The sequence below is a fragment of the Empidonax traillii genome, unplaced genomic scaffold, assembly GCF_003031625.1.
Source record: "Empidonax traillii isolate 1590-97213 ecotype Southwest subspecies unplaced genomic scaffold, ASM303162v1 scaffold30:size3273891, whole genome shotgun sequence".
In the NCBI taxonomy this organism is placed as follows: Eukaryota; Metazoa; Chordata; class Aves; order Passeriformes; family Tyrannidae; genus Empidonax; species Empidonax traillii.
In genome coordinates, this window is record NW_020955223.1 from 1835294 (window position 1) to 1850495 (window position 15202).

The following is a 15202-nucleotide window of genomic DNA, read 5'->3' on the forward strand; positions in this document are numbered from 1 at the left end:
TTTTTTTTTTTTTTTTTTTTTTTTTTTTTTTTTTTTTTTTTTTTTTTTTTTTTTTAATAAAAAAGATCAATCCAGACTCCTATATGATCCTTACTCCTTTCTCCTGGAGTGACAATGGAGTGAAGGAGCAGTCCAAGCAGCAGCATTTCTGAAGGAAAGCTCAGTTCCATCGTAGTTGGAAACTTTGTCACAGAGGCCTTTGGTTAAGGAAGTCAGCTGAAGAGCAAGGAAGCTCTCAGTGAAGTAAATGAGACCTTGGATCTGTTCAAACCTGACAGAAAACAGTTCATCCATTCTTAACAACTTTGCCTCGAGAGCTTGCTCTGAACTCAAGGAGATGCCACACAGATCAGGCTGTTTAGAGGAGACCTTGTTGAATTTACATCATGAAGAAATTTCAGTGGGCAGAAGTAAGACTTTGCTTGTGATTCCAGTTGAATCAGGAGCTCCTCCACAGTGTTCACCTAGGTGAGGTGTAAGGATCTGGATGAGAAAGACTGGAAGGGTCTTCTTCTATCTGATCAGATGAAGGTGCAATTATTCTCCAAGGACTACTTCCTTGTCACTCCAATGAAGACAGTGACCATAATTTGGAGAAACTGAATCAAGTTATACATACAGTAGAGCTGAGTTTTTCTTCCCTGAAGAAATCATGTCATCTTCAGGAACCTAACCCATTGGAAATTTCTTATCTAAGGTAAGAGTAACTGCCCTGGGTCCAAACAGCAGCTTATTGCAGTGCTCAGCTGTATGCTCCATGCAGCTTATGGCAAGTTTGTTCTATGCAAAGAGAGTGATATCTATCTAGCAATCTCTCTCTCTCTCTCATATATATCTAGATAGAGTACTAAGCATGGTTCAAGCCCCATACTTATGGAGAAGTAAGAGTGGAAGAAATAGAAAGGAGGGAGTTGCAAGGGAGAAGTCAGCTGCAATTTTTTGTTTGTTATCCTTTTGAAACAAGAAGTGTCTAGGCAGCTTTAGCCTGCACTGTAATGCAGAGGCTGTCTGGAGGGGCAGGATGACAGTATGATTCCTTGCAGGCTGCACGCTTCTGTCCAAAGCTGTAATGTGAGCACTCCACATGTCTAGAAGAGTGATGATGTTGGAGGCATATGGAAGTGCCCATCTTCCAGGTGTTTGGAGCAGAAATGGCCATGGGCAAAGCTCTGGTGCAGCTCTTTCAAAGAGTACTCATTGCCTTCCCCATTCTTTTCCAGATCTCCTTTTATTACAGTGTTTCCAAACTCAGACCCCCAAATTAAAACAGTATGTTACAGCTTGGTACTGAAGCCTCAGATTGCAGATATTAATTACCACTACGTGCCCTGAGGGAAGCAAGGATTTGGCAGGACAACTGAAGTCTCCCTTTTCTTTCTTATTTCCCTCTCTTGCTTATTGGTTCCCCTTTGGGAAGTGATAAATCTGAATTTTGCTATTGAACCTGGGCATCTGGTAAGGCTACCCTGTGCTGTTGGTATCCTCCCCTTCACCCTGTCCCAGTGTCACACTGGTAATGATACCATTTTGGGGGATAGAAGAGGGTATAAAAAAACCCCATAGGACTCTTTGTAAAGAAGAAATAAAACAAGGTCGATGAGACCTTTCCCTTTGAGTAACAGCTGGGAGGATAAGCCACAGCACCGACCAGGGATGAGCTTTCCACCTTCACTCCGAGGGGCTACAGGTTCCTGCTTGCGAGGGAGAAGCAACCCTTTCCTCCTGGAGCTTGTCTCCCGCACCCCTTACCCAGCTCTGCTCCGCGATCCCACCGCCTCCGTGCCCGGCTGGCTGGCGCCCGCTGCCTTCGCGGGCGAAACAGCACTGTCGGTGCACGGGACAGCCCTGATGGAGATGGAAAAACTACAATGAAGGGGAAGAAAGAGGGAGAAGGTGCTCTCCCATGCTCCTTCCAGGCAGACAGCCGGCTCCCGCGGACAGGCAGAGAAGGAAAGGGGCTGTGCCCGGGCAGCAGCGCGGGCAGCGGAGCGGACAGGGAGGGCAGAGCCCACACCCCGGCAGAGTCAGGCAGCAGGGCGGAGAGGGCAGGCAGCAGGGACAGGGCAAGTCAGCGGGTACAGGGCAGGTAGCAGGGACAGGGCAGGATACAAGGCGGGCAGCAGCGCGGGCAAGGCGGGCAGGGCGAGCAGCGCAAGGCAGCCCGGGTAGGGCTCTAATTCATCACCCCGTTCAGCGGAGAGGATGGGACGCCGCTAAACTCCCCTTCCTCCCTCCTCCCTTCCCCCTCGGCAAGCAAGCCCCCCCCCCTTCTCCCCCCTCCACTGCTCGCTCTCTCTCCCCAAGCAGTGAGGCTCGGACAGTGCTCGGCTCCAGCGCTTTATTTTAAGATGATCGGCCAAGGTCTTTGCAGATAGATTTTATCTGAAGTTAAATAGCGGGCGCTCGCCGCTCCCTCGCCAATAAGTCATTTTTAATAGAGACAAATCGCCCTGGACGCCCCGGAGCGCCGGTGTCGCCGCTCCTGCCCTCGCCCCTCGCCGAAGGCGAGCGGGCAGTCCGGGCAGCTCCCTCCTCCCGTAAGTGTCCTGCTCGGCGGAGCCAGAGCGCGGCCGTGTGCGGAGAAGGGGAGGAGAGGGGGGGAGAGCCTTCCAGCCGCCCCGCCGCCCTGACAGTGCCTGCGCTGGATGCACAGCGGTCGCGGGACACCTCGGCGCGGAGCGCGGCGAGGAGATGCGCTGGGGCGGTGGGCTGTGCCGCGGCACTCAGCCCCTCTAGGCTCGCCCATGGAGCACCTCGCGGAGCCCTGGCCGCCGTCGGATCCCCCACGCCGTACGTATCCCCGCCGCGCCCCCCCCGCGGCGTCGGGGCTGTCCACGGGCCGCGGGGGTGGAGGAGGGCTGGGGTCGGGGATGGGGGTCCTCGCCCGTCGGGGCGCCCCGGGGCGCGGTCCCGGCCTGGGGCAAGGCACGGCTCGGCTTTGGGAGCGGCAGAGGGAGGTGGGTACTTGTGGGGGTACGCAGAACCTGCTCCAGCATACCGAAGGCAAAGCTCACTGCCTCGGCTTTAAGCGCCCCAGGAACATCCGGAGCCCCGATCCCAGCGTCTTTTGCCCCCTTCTCCCCACTCCGCTTTCCAGCGCTCTGCCGGGGTTCCGTGGCCAAGTGGCGGGCGATTGCAGCCCCGTCCCCGCCGAGGGAGCAGGCAGGCGGGCAGGGTTGGCGCTGGCACCCACGGGCCATCCCAGCCCACACCACGGGGCTCTCCTACCCAGTAAAAGGACTGAGCGCCGGGGAGCGCTGCCTATAGGCAATCTGCTGCCACCTTGGACCGTGCAATCACTTTGCTCCGACGCTGGATTAACTCGATTTTAATCGTTTTTTTTTTATTTCCCCCACCCCCATTCACGCACCCCACCTCCTCCTTCTCTCCCGCCCCCCCGCCACCCCGTTCCCTACACACCTCGCTTCGCCCCTTGTCTCAAGCCTAACCTTGTCTTGTGGTCATGGGGTCTATAATTTCATTTTTGTCTAGGCTGGTGAGAGCTCTGCTTGTTCTGTAAAGTGGATGTCAGGTGGATCTATGTTCTGGAAGGAACAAAGAGGCAGCGAAGGCAGCGCGGGGGAAGTTTGAGCGGCGAGGATGCAGGTTGTGTACTGGTACGCGGTCCTTCTGCTGCAGCCCACCCTCTACCTGGTGAGTGCCCCCGGCCCCTCTCATGGGCCTGGGAGCGGGGAGCTCAGAGGGGGGAAGGGCACCAGCCTGGCGGAGAACGAACAAACTCACGGCAACTACTTGTGCTCCGCAGCAAGCCCTGCCCCGCCGACCCGGGGTCGGGCCGGGCCGGGGGCGGGGAGGCTCGGGGCTCCACCGGGAAATCTCGGCGGGGAACGGGGGTGTTTGCCGACAGACCCGTAACTTCTCTTTGGGGGGCTAGAGCAGGGTCGGAGACTCCCGGGCCGCGTTCCCCGGTGTCACCTCCCGGGCCGGGTCCCTCGGATTCTGCGTGGGTACTGGAGCCCCGCCGCAGGGGCTCCTGGACGGACTGTGGGATGGAGGCAACTTCCAGCCCTCTGCTCCCTCCTGAGGGTGAGAGCCCCTCCGAATGGGAACCTTCGCGGTGTGGCACTACCGGCTGCGCGGCACAGGCGGGAGGGCATTCGGCGGCGAGCACAGCGAGTGTTTTCCGCGTGAAGTGTCATTGACTTTCGTAGCAAATCTCCTTTAAGATTACCGGGGGAACACGAGTAAACAGCGGCGTTATCTCCTTTCACACACACACACACACACACACACACACACACACTTTATTCCCTCTACGATCACAAGGAACAAAAACCAGGCAGGCTGCTCCTTTGCAGCCCGCATCCTCTCTCGCCTGCGACGCGTTAAGCAGGCAAACGCTTGGCGGCAGCTCGTCCCCGTGGCGACGGGGGAGGGAAAAGACCTTTTTCCAGGACCGTTGCCGAGAGAAGCATCCCGGCTGGGGACCGTGCTGGGGGAGGCGACGGCGGCGGCCCTGGCCCGGCTGCGGCTGCGGGAGCGGCCCCTTCGTCCCCGTCCCCACGGCCGCCGCCGCCCCTCCGCTCCCTGCACGGCTCGGCCGCGCCACCCGGGGGCGCTGCGGGGCAGCGCGGGCGCGCGAACCGAGGGGCAGCCAATCACGAGCAGGCCCGGCTCGCGCGGGGGAAGGGGGGGGGGCGCTTCGCGCTCCCCTCCCGCGCAGCCTCCGCGCGCCCGGCCCGGCCCGGCGTATCCCGGCGTATCCCGAGCCATCCCATGCCCGCCCGAAGTGGGGGGCCCTGCCCTCTCCGGGCGGTGCAACGTCTGCCGCGGGTGTCTCTCCTCCCCGCGAATTTTATAGCCCAGGGTGAGGGGTGGAGGGGTGGGGGGAAATGGGGAGAAAAGTGCGCGGCAAATAATCCATCAAAAAAAACCCAAAACAAAACCCAAAACGGAGCGAGATCGATACGTCGTGTTAAATTTTAAATGTGTTTGCTGGCAGTTAAACTGCTTTGGACTCATTACAACAACAGTGCTGGATTTATTCTAATGCGCTGCAGTCTGAACAACAAGCGCATTAATTCTCCTTTAATTGTAAACTGGGAGCATTTGAAAACCATTCAGTGTGCAAATTATGCTGATTCAATTACCGTTTAGTTACAGACTTCATTACCTGAATGCGCTTTTTTTTTTTTTTTCTCCTTTTTTTTTTTTTTTTCCTGAGGGTTTGGCATCGTAGAGTGAAGGAGACGAATTTCCAGTTTCCCCTCCAAACAATGCGAAATATGATACAAAAAAAGAAAAAAATATCTTGAATAAAAGACAGCCTAGGGGGAGGGAATGCGTTCTTAGGCTGGGCTGTGTCTTCTGCCAAAACACTCGGGGAGGATCCAAAGGATTTCCCTAACACGATTCTGCCTTCTGAATCGATACTTCCACTTTTATGCCAATCTCTCCCTGTTCTCTGTATTTTGGGAGTGACTCTGAAAGTTTACATTAGGCCATTGCGTGATAATAAACTGTTTATTAGCAGCGAAGCATGAAGTTTTGATTAAAGCTTTAATGCGGTGCCACAAAGCAGCAAGGTGCAGCATTTTATTGTGCCTATCAGTGTGTGCACATCACTGTGTGGACTAGAGCAGTTTCAAATTAGGAATTTAATTTTCAGCGCTCAAACTGTTAGGAAGGGTAAATTAAATGGCAGCATGAACAGCTTTCTATCGAGTTTGTTAAACCCTTTTTGGGAGGGATTAATAATATAGGTGCAAGAGAAAACAGCCTGTTTCCCTTCGCTTGAACTGGGAGGTGTTCAGAGAGAGTGAACTGCTGCGACGAGGCTGGGCTGCCTCGAAGTTACAGACACTGCCTGCCTTGTAATTTCGCTTCACCCAGCAAATCCCTGCTCTTAGGGTTTTGGTGTGATTTTTTTTTCTTTTGTCTTTTCCCTCCACCTTTATACTTCTTCGTAATGAAAACTTGAAGGAGAAAAAAAGTGTTTCTGCTCTTCTCCCCCTTTTTAATAGAGCCATATGTCATCCAGCCTTACTGCCTGAAATTTATAGAGGTCACAGCCGATCAAAATGAGCAGGAATTTTGCTGGGGTAGAGATGGTTTGTCGTATTATGTTTATTGATAAGAACATTAGTTATCCTTTGCAAGATGTGCTCCTTGTTTTGAGCTGTGCAGTGTATTGAAAATGTTATACTTGATTTGCAGGTGAAATGTATTTCTTTTGGCCTAAATGCATAACTTAGTACTTATTTGGCAGAATTAGGAGTTAACCTTTAAAGGTTTGCAGTTGTTTTCCTTCTTTACTTTTAGAGAGCTGAAGAAAGTATTCAAACACCTACGCTTGGTCTTATTCACTACGACACTCCACCACCCTTCTTTCGACAGCATCTTAGTCTTGTTCTAATGGATAATGTTTCATAGAGTAACAGCGCTGTTCTGAGCTCAAAATCGACAGTAAGAAAGCATGTAAATAGTAAGGAAAAAACCCCGAAAGATCGCAGACTCACAGGACTGAGTTCTGTTTTTAAGGACATCGGGATTTTACATCATTCCTCTAACGGAAACCTTCTCGTTGTACCTCCTGCCTAGCTGCCGCTGAATTTCCAGACCGACACCACAGGACAATAAAAGGCCAGGCTGTTTGTTTTCCTTTCTTCCTGTTTCCCCCCGCTCTGTGTGGAAGCAGCATATTGTAGAAGCGATTACAGAACGCGCGGGCTGTTAGCAAGGATCCTAACTAGTTATTTCTCCCTGGGACAGATCAAGCAGGGCCTCGGAAGAGGAGGCAGATCGTTTTCATGTCGGCAGCTGCAGAGCCCGTCGGTGCGGCGGGTCCGGCGGGCTATGCCCGGCAGCTCCCGGCGGAGACGGGCGCTCGCTACGTCCCGCCACTCCCCGCCCGCATCCTGCTCACCCTCGGGAAACGCGGCCCAGGTGCCTCGCAGATAACAGGACTTCATTCCCCGTCACGGTCACAAGCTTTACCCCCGCACACTCGAGGGACACCTTCCCGCGCCGTACAATCATGGAATGGTAACATGCATCTCTTTTGCTGGGATCATCCCGGCTCGTAAGGACTTCGGCTCGTTACTTAGGCACTCCTTACCCAGAGTAGCGGGTACGGAACTAAAACCAGCCGGAGTTTTGCGTGGCATGCTGCTAGGGTAAGGATCTCTCCCCTCCTCAGCCCCCAAACCGGCTTGTCGTCTTCTCCCAGCCAGCAAAGTGTTTATTCACCGGTGGGTTTGTTAATTAGGATAAAGACTGGGGCAGGCTGGCAGAGCGCTTTAACTCCGTGTAGAACTTAAGCAGCGCAAGAGCAAAAGGAGGGGTGATTTTTCACCCCACGACGAGGGCTGTTTCGCAGGGGGAGCTTCTCTGCGCCGTGCTTTGTCAGAAGAGCAGAACTGCGGAGCTCACGGGGCATCTTCTTTTACAGGGCGATGTCTTTGGCAGAGGGGCTTTGGAAACAGCCTGCTAACCTCCTCCCCGTGCCGGGCTGGGATTTGGAGGTCTATTCCTCACCGCCACTGTAGCTTGAAGGCCTTCTGGCAGCCGAGAGGAGCTTTCCTGAAAAATTGTTGTGAATCATAGAGGTTTAAAATTGTCCTCAGCGGTGGCACACTTGGTACGGTATTTGCTGAGGGGGTAAACAGAGGGTTAGCGGCTCCAGAGTTTGTGTACATTTAATTTCGCTGTGTGTCGCACTGTTTGCGGTCATTTCACCCTGGTTAATGCAAGCTGAGGTGAACGTGACAAGATATCAGGCGCTAGCGAAGATAAGTTGATTTTTTTTTTTTTTTGCTTCTTTCTTTTTAAGGATAGTTGCTGACTGTGTCCTACTTTGTCATGAAAGAAAAAAACCCAAACAAACCACACCTCTATAGGCAGCGAAGATAAAAGAAAACAGAAAACAAAAGAGAGAGAAGGCATTGTCCTATCGTAATCACCACCCACAGTATTTTCTCAGAGGCATTTGGTGCTGAATGCATTCAGGTATTGCTTTTTTTCCCCCCCAAAAAAGCGATTTCTTGCAATTTTCAATTTGACGTCGAAGGCAGGGAGGGCGGGGGAGAGAGCTTGGCGAGCAGGGAGAGAAATGGTAGTTTTTTGTAGCCTTGAGATGATCCTACTCCCTCTTTATAGAAGAGTTTGAAAAAAGCTGTAGCGGCGATGTAGGGGGCGGTGGGGGTGGGGGATTACCCTTTCGGAAGGCGCAGGAATAACAATTGGATCCCCATCTCGTGTAGGAGAAACAAACTTATCTGCACTACTGATTGGGGTGTTTTGTTTTTTTTTTTTTTTTTTTTTTTTTTTTAGCACAGGATGGTGCATCCTTTTCTAGGCTTCCCTACTTCCTAACCACCAGGGACCTGTGTTAGTTTAAGAATGGGTTTCCCCGCATTGAAGTGTCTTTTTCCTGGTGATTATTATACACTATTTCTATTTATTAAGTAGCTGGAGAAAGCAGTATGGAACAGATTTCACCTTTTAGGGAGGTACCTGAATATAATCCCTGCCTCTCTTCTACTCGACACATCTTCCAAGTCGGTACAGTACCTAGAGGTATCCATTTTAACCTCTTTGATATTTCCCTGCATATTTAAACTGCCATTTTAATTAACAAAAAGCCGATTTCCCCAGTTCTCTTGGAAAGTGCGGTGAAGCAGGTTAAGAAACCAATTGCTTGGAATAGCCAGCACTTGCAGAAAATGAATGTGTGAGCCATCCTTCCCTCCCTAGGACTGGCTTCTGTTCTCCCGATTGGGTTTGGGGGAAGTTTTACTGTGATTTATCAGATAGTTTAACACCCAGCTCGCTCTTCTTGTAAGTCAGCATTAAACCACCTCCTGGGTGCTTTGTAAATACAGCTTTAGCATTTTTTTCATGAAACAGATTGACATGTTGACGATTCTTGCTTTAAGGAATGTGACAATAAAGTGGAAAACCAAAGGCTGGCAAGCACTTCATCAAGGATAAAAAGGTTCTGCTGTAAGGATGTCACTCAATTTATTGTGAAAGTCGAATGAATTACGTTTAATGAAAGTGCTCCCCAGATGAATATTACCAGCAATTTCCTGAGTTGGCTCTGTCAGACTGATATGAGGAAATGCCAACCCATATCAAAAAAGATCTCCAATCTCAATTACCATGCAAGCTTTCGAAGAGCTCCTTTTTATTGATATGATATATATTGGCGGGTTCTCAATGCTGTGCAAACTGCTCTCTGTTTAACAGGACAGCACATTTCCTAGTTTATTGTTTAACCCTACAGTTTTCTGGCTATTTAAACTTCTGCAAGTGCCTTTCTTTTGGAGGGAAAACCACCTCTCATCCTCTTTCCCTTTCCATGATCTAGAGAGAACAAAGTTGTGTGTGTGGCAGACAGAGGGGGTGATACTCATTGCAGGAAGTTTGTTGAGCCTGGATGGACAAAGCTAAAGGTCAAGAGAAATAACTCGGCTGAGACAATGGCACTGGATCCCCTCATTTGCAGAGAATTTCTAGGCGACAATCCAGATCATGGCAATGTTTGTTATGACTAGCAATCCCAATATTCCCGCCCTTTCTACCTCATTCCTCTAGGGCTTCTTTGGGCAAATTAGAAATTCACTAAGCCCGCGAAGAAAGAAAAGCTCTTATGTCTCCTCATCTACATAAGAATTGAGTTTGTGAGAGGCTTTTCTGTTCTATTTTAACTACTGTGACACCGGTCGCTGCTTAGGAATACAGCTTTTTTTTTTTTTTTTTTTTTTTTTTTTTTTTTTTTTTTTTTCCCTCCCCCCCCCATAATCCATCTTGCTGAGCTTGTTGTGATTGATTAAATCAGCTTTCTTCTACCACTTTCCATTCTCTTTTAATTTTTAAATCGAAGCAGAGAGAGAGAATGTATTGAAGGACAGCCAAGAGGTTCTCAGTACTCTGCTGCAGGACGGGGACATGGGCACCTTCATGAGTGAGGCTACACTCCCTGCATGCAGCATTACTGAGGATGCAGAAAGAGCTTGTCCTCATGACATATCGGGTTAGTTTGGATTACTATTTTCCTGTTCGCCCCTGGATCCGAGTCTAAAGCCTTCTTCATTGCACGATTAATCCATGTGATTTCTGTTTGTTTATTTATTTAAGTGTGGGTTTCCCCCTCTGTCGGAGATGTTGAGCGTTTCCAACCACGGACGGCTGGTGCGAGCGCTGCGGGGAGAGCGGGCAGGCGCTGGCAGCCCGACCCGGGGAAGGCTCACTTTTGGGTGCTCCGCTCCCCGCTCCCCCCGGCCAGGGCTGGTGGTGTCCCTCCGGCAGCCCCTGTAGCACCGTGCAGAACCCTGGAGAACGCCCGGGGAGGGGACAGCACCGCGGACAGCGCCCGGCCCCTCCCGGCCCCGGGGGACCACGCCGGCCCCTGGAAAATACTCTCTCATAGACGCCCCGTCCCGAGGTAGTCAATGTTTCGGGACGCTGCTGCTTAGACCTCACCCGCAACATGCTCTGGACTTGGGCTTTGTCGGCCTGAGCTCGTTTTCCTGAAGGAAGAAGTAGGCAGGTGGACCAGCAAATTGGTGTTGCTGCTGACTTGCTTTCTCTTAGTGGTGTAGCAGTTTCTTTATTTTCTGGGGAAAAACTGATCAGAGGGCAATACATGAGTGTGGAGAGGAACATGGATGGCAGAATGAATTTGGGGATCAGGAAGGCTGTTCTGGGATGCCCAGGTTTGTCTCATTCTATCCTAGGACCACAGCATCCTCTCCTTTTGGAGGGAGACCAGAGATGCTAGAGAGCACTGGAGTAAAAAATGAGCTGTGAGACATGGTTGACACCAAGACAAGAGAACAGGGAGTGACTAATTAATAATGACACTTTCTATCCCATGGGTAATGGCATGAGTGACTCTCAGACACAGTTGATGTCATTTTTGGGGTAGTAGCACTCTGAGACATCTGTGAGGGGCAGCCAGATCTTGCTTCCTACACTTGCTTGTGTCCTGGCAGACAGTACTCAGGGTATCTCCCAGCTCTCTCCTTGCTTTCACGAGGAGATAATTGCAGGCAAAAGCCTCCACCCCTGTAAATCCCCACTCACTATCGACAAAGCTGTCTTCTAGAGCTCTGCTGCCTGAAAAGCACTTGTCAATGAAACAGTGACTTTTGGCAAGGCAGGTGTAAGTGAATGACTGATGGAGAGTCCTTCAATAAAGGAATGTGATGGGAATTGACTGGGCTGAGAAGAAAAACAACCCACAATCCCCACCAACCCTCCAGACAAAACCATAAACCATTTATTCCTGATCCGTATTCTCCCATGAATATCAATAGTGATTGTGATGTTTTTGCTAGATGTGAGCACTCTCCAGTCTCTTTTGATTACACCATGTCCCCATGTGTGGTGTCTTGAAACTGTATTGTCTGCTGCAGAGATATTGCTTTTATCTTCCAAATGCCATTCTCATTAATGTCAATGTCTCACCATCCGGCTAGTGACAAATGTGTCAGGGACGTTCATCTGCCTTACACACTGTGTCATCTCTCTAGGTGCCCTGTCTTTTCCTCTCCAAGGAAGGGTTTAATAATATTTTATTTAGTAATATTTTCTTCCTTGCCCCCTGCATCTCCTGAAAAAAAGTTTGTCCACTAGTTGATCTCTGTCCTATCCTTTCACAAGTCAGTGCTCTAACTTGTGGAGTATCACCTCTCCTGTTAATCTGTTTGATTGCTTCAGTGACAGGTTGACCAGTGCATGGAAAGATAATCTGCTTTTTCCACATCTACAGTTTTTTTTTAATGGGGGAGAAATCAGGCCTACCAAATGGTTATGGTACTAGAGCCCTATTTTCCTGTAATTTCATTTTCTAATCCAGACTCACAAAAAACTAAAGAACAAAGAGCTTGTTTGTTTCTTTGGGTGTGTAGCTTAGTTGTTTCTTATTGTGTGCACTTGTGAATGCTGTTTTTCTTTTTCTCTGATATTTTGAAAAACTGTTAAGAGAATATGCTTATATTATTTCTTTGTATGTTTCCTTAAAAATTTAGTGATAGCTGTACAGCAGACTTCTTTTAGCAGCAGAGCTGACAGCCAGAATAACACTAGGGAAGAACTGATCTAACGGCCTTAGTTCTTGGAAAGACTTGTAACTAAAATTTTCATATGTGTACGTATATATATATATATGATATATTAAAATTATATTATTTGTTTAGAAAGAAAAGTAGAAAATCACTTAAATCTAACCAGCACAGTATCCTCAGTTGAAAAAACAACAGATGCTACTTACCTTCCTTGTTAGAACATGTTTTGATCTGAAAATCCCTGAACTTAGTGGTGGTCTCTAACAGCACTGGTAGTTCTGGATTTGGCCCTCTGAGTATAGTGCTTCTACCTGATGTTGTGTGCATATGTCAGAAAGAACAGACCAGTATGTTTTATGATCCTCTTCCCCCTTTCCCCTGCCCCATGTCAGCCTTGCATCATGTGTGAGTTAACTCTCAGTTGGCACAATATTTCCTGCACTTGTTTTAGAGGTGCCTATGTGCTACTGGGAAAAAGTAAAAATAAGAGACACTCTAGGCATATCTTGAGTGCACTATTGAAAAACAAAGACCCTTCTGCAGAAGGATTCCTATGTAAATCAATGGTTTGTTTACTTTTTCTAGGAGGACAGATTCTGTTTCCTGTTTAAGATTAAGTAGAACAACTCTATCACCAAGAATTGCTTGTCACTATTCGGATGCCACTTCAAATTGAAAGTGTAATTGGCAGCTCTTAAAAAATTTTAGCTAATGGAATTTCTGTTATGGGTTGTTCAGACCACCTGTACCATAATGTTTATATGCAGAGTCATTTTTAAAAGCTATTCTTGATTGAACTTTAGAAAAACAATTCTTCTGCTAGGCTATTTTGTCAAGAAATGTTGTCATAGGCCTTCAGGTATATAAAACTTCTTATATAAAATTAATGGACTGCTTTTTATATTTGCAGTCTCAACCATAGCATTTGATGTCTTGCAAAAGAAGGTATGGACCTAAAATAAGAATAATATTGAAATGGTATCCTCATGCTTGTTGTACTGTCAGTAACAGTCTTGTAGAACATTAGTGTGTTTAAAATCAGAATGTTAGTACGTAACTTGACACTAAGTTAGAGTAATTTCTGCTTTCACTTACTGCAACTGCTCTGTATTACAATCAGAGATTTTTCTTAATATTTATGTGGGAAATACTTTGCACCTTGAGAAGATTTTGTAAGCAATATTGATAGGTAAAATATAGCAATAATACTGTAGCTTTGTGGAAAACAATTGATAAGTGAACAGGTCTTTAAACAGAAGAAAAATAAGAAAGACTACAGAGATATGACATAAAAGATGTGCATAATAAATAGTACATGAAAACCTTCACCATTAAAAAAGATGGGCTCCATCCTGCTGCCTCTAACTGCAATGGATATTACCTTAACAAGCTCCACATTTTATATTCCTACTTGTTTCTTCTCCCTGCTTCCACAAACCTTCACATTTGCTTACCAGCTCCCTTGTAGTAGGTGGCACTGTAGTACATGTTGCAAACAGAGGGGAGAGAGAATAGGACCCTTTAGCAACACTATTTTTAACATCTGAATGAAAACTTCAGGGTTTTGAGTAGTTACTTGCACAAAGCATAACCATTACTTTACAGAATCCTTTCTGTGAGGGGTCACTTGGAGTGAGTAAGGAATGATATTTTCTGGTCCTTCATAGTACTGTGGTCTGTGTGAATCATCTTCCATATCTTCAGCTGGTTCAAACATTGGTACCCCTTGCTGTGTACCTCCTTCCTCTGTGAGAGCTCTCCTGCCTCTGCTAGCCCTAAGATAAGGTGCTATCCCCCTGAATTATATCAGAATACATTTTGTGTTTGCATCTTAAATGCACAGAATATTTACTATCTAGAGCAGAGTGTGAGTCTTGGAAAAGTTATTGTGTGGATTAGCAGATTGTAATGATATGGTTCAGTCTTCCAGCATAATGCAATCCAAGTGAATATGGAAATGTGTGACTAAGTACATTAGACGAGGTGCCAGTGCTGCTTTTGTTCTCCATAATTTATAGAATATTCTGAAATTGTGGTGGTGTAACAGACACTTCAGAGTAGAGGCCAGTGGTTTGTAGCTGATTTTCAGAAGCAAAACACAAGCTTTATTGAAGTCAGGAGACTCACTCACATAAGTTTCAGTGCTTTATTGAGCAAGGGGAAAGTGAATGCCGTATGGGTTTTTTTTGCATTTCTTCTTTTAGGATATAAAATTTTCTTCTTCCAAAACAGAAAAAATAACACATCTATGACTTTAAAAATGTTACAAAGTATTATTTTTGCCAAGATATGACACTGCTGAATTTAACCCTATGTTACTTAGGATCCAGTACAGTATCATGTCTATAACCAAGCATTACACTGCTTACTACCCTTTATTCTAAAAAAATATTATTACTCAATTATTATTGGATAATAATTACTGAATAATCAAAAATACAATAATTTTTGGATAATAATTATTTTTTGTTAACTCTGAATTTTTGGAATCATTATTTGTGACTCATTCTGACTTCTGATGCAGCTTCTGAATAAATAGTTTGCAAAATATCTTTATTTTTGAAGTGGAACTAAAGTTAGGCTTTTCAAACAGATAATTCATGTGTTTTTTGTTTTTTTTTTTTTTCTCTGCAAATGTGTTTTTGAAGCAATCAGACAGCATCACTTACTGTTTTCTAGAATTACAAAGAGATGGAAATGGTGGCATATCTCAGAAAGCCATATGTGGCCTGTATATGGTATTGGATTTGTGCTGTAAATTTAAAGTCTAACTGCACTATTGGTGTACATTTTTTGCAGACCACTGCAGATACTTTTTTTTCTTTCAGAAGAAAAATGTATTGGAATAATGACCATGTAAGGCAAAAAAAAAAAAAAAAAAGTATCCTGTTTATTCTTCCACAAGAAACTTGCACGTTGATTCAAGACCATTCAGGCTCATGAGAACTTGGCCATTGATTTCTCTGGTTGTAAAATGGGGTCTTTAGCTTGATAAATATTTCCATTTCTAGAAGGTGGTTGGGAATGATATTTCATCAAATTTTAGCTTGATTTGCTTTGTGCAAACTGGCTGTTCAGAGCTAGTACAGGAAAGAAAGTAAGCATTTCTAATAAATGTGAAAGAATATATATGTATGCCTATGTGGTAGTCGCAACTTTTGGTCAGAGTA

At 47.1% G+C, this 15202-nt stretch overlaps 1 protein-coding gene across 3 annotated transcripts in view; it reads left to right on the forward strand.

Moving 5' to 3' along the window:
* Nucleotides 1-2144: 2144 nt before the first annotated feature.
* NXPH1 (neurexophilin 1) overlaps nucleotides 2145-15202 on the forward strand; it is a 143592-nt gene continuing 130534 nt past the window's right edge. Inside the window, exons 1-2 of one of the 3 annotated variants that reach the window (XM_027911036.1) lie at nucleotides 2145-2790; nucleotides 3493-3654. In XM_027911036.1, coding sequence (XP_027766837.1) covers nucleotides 3601-3654 — 54 coding nt within the window. In that variant the 5' untranslated portion in view covers nucleotides 2145-2790; nucleotides 3493-3600. Of the gene's footprint in view, nucleotides 2791-2896; nucleotides 2974-3492; nucleotides 3655-15202 lie in introns of those variants that run through there. The other 2 variants (XM_027911043.1, XM_027911050.1) reach the window with 2 other exon arrangements.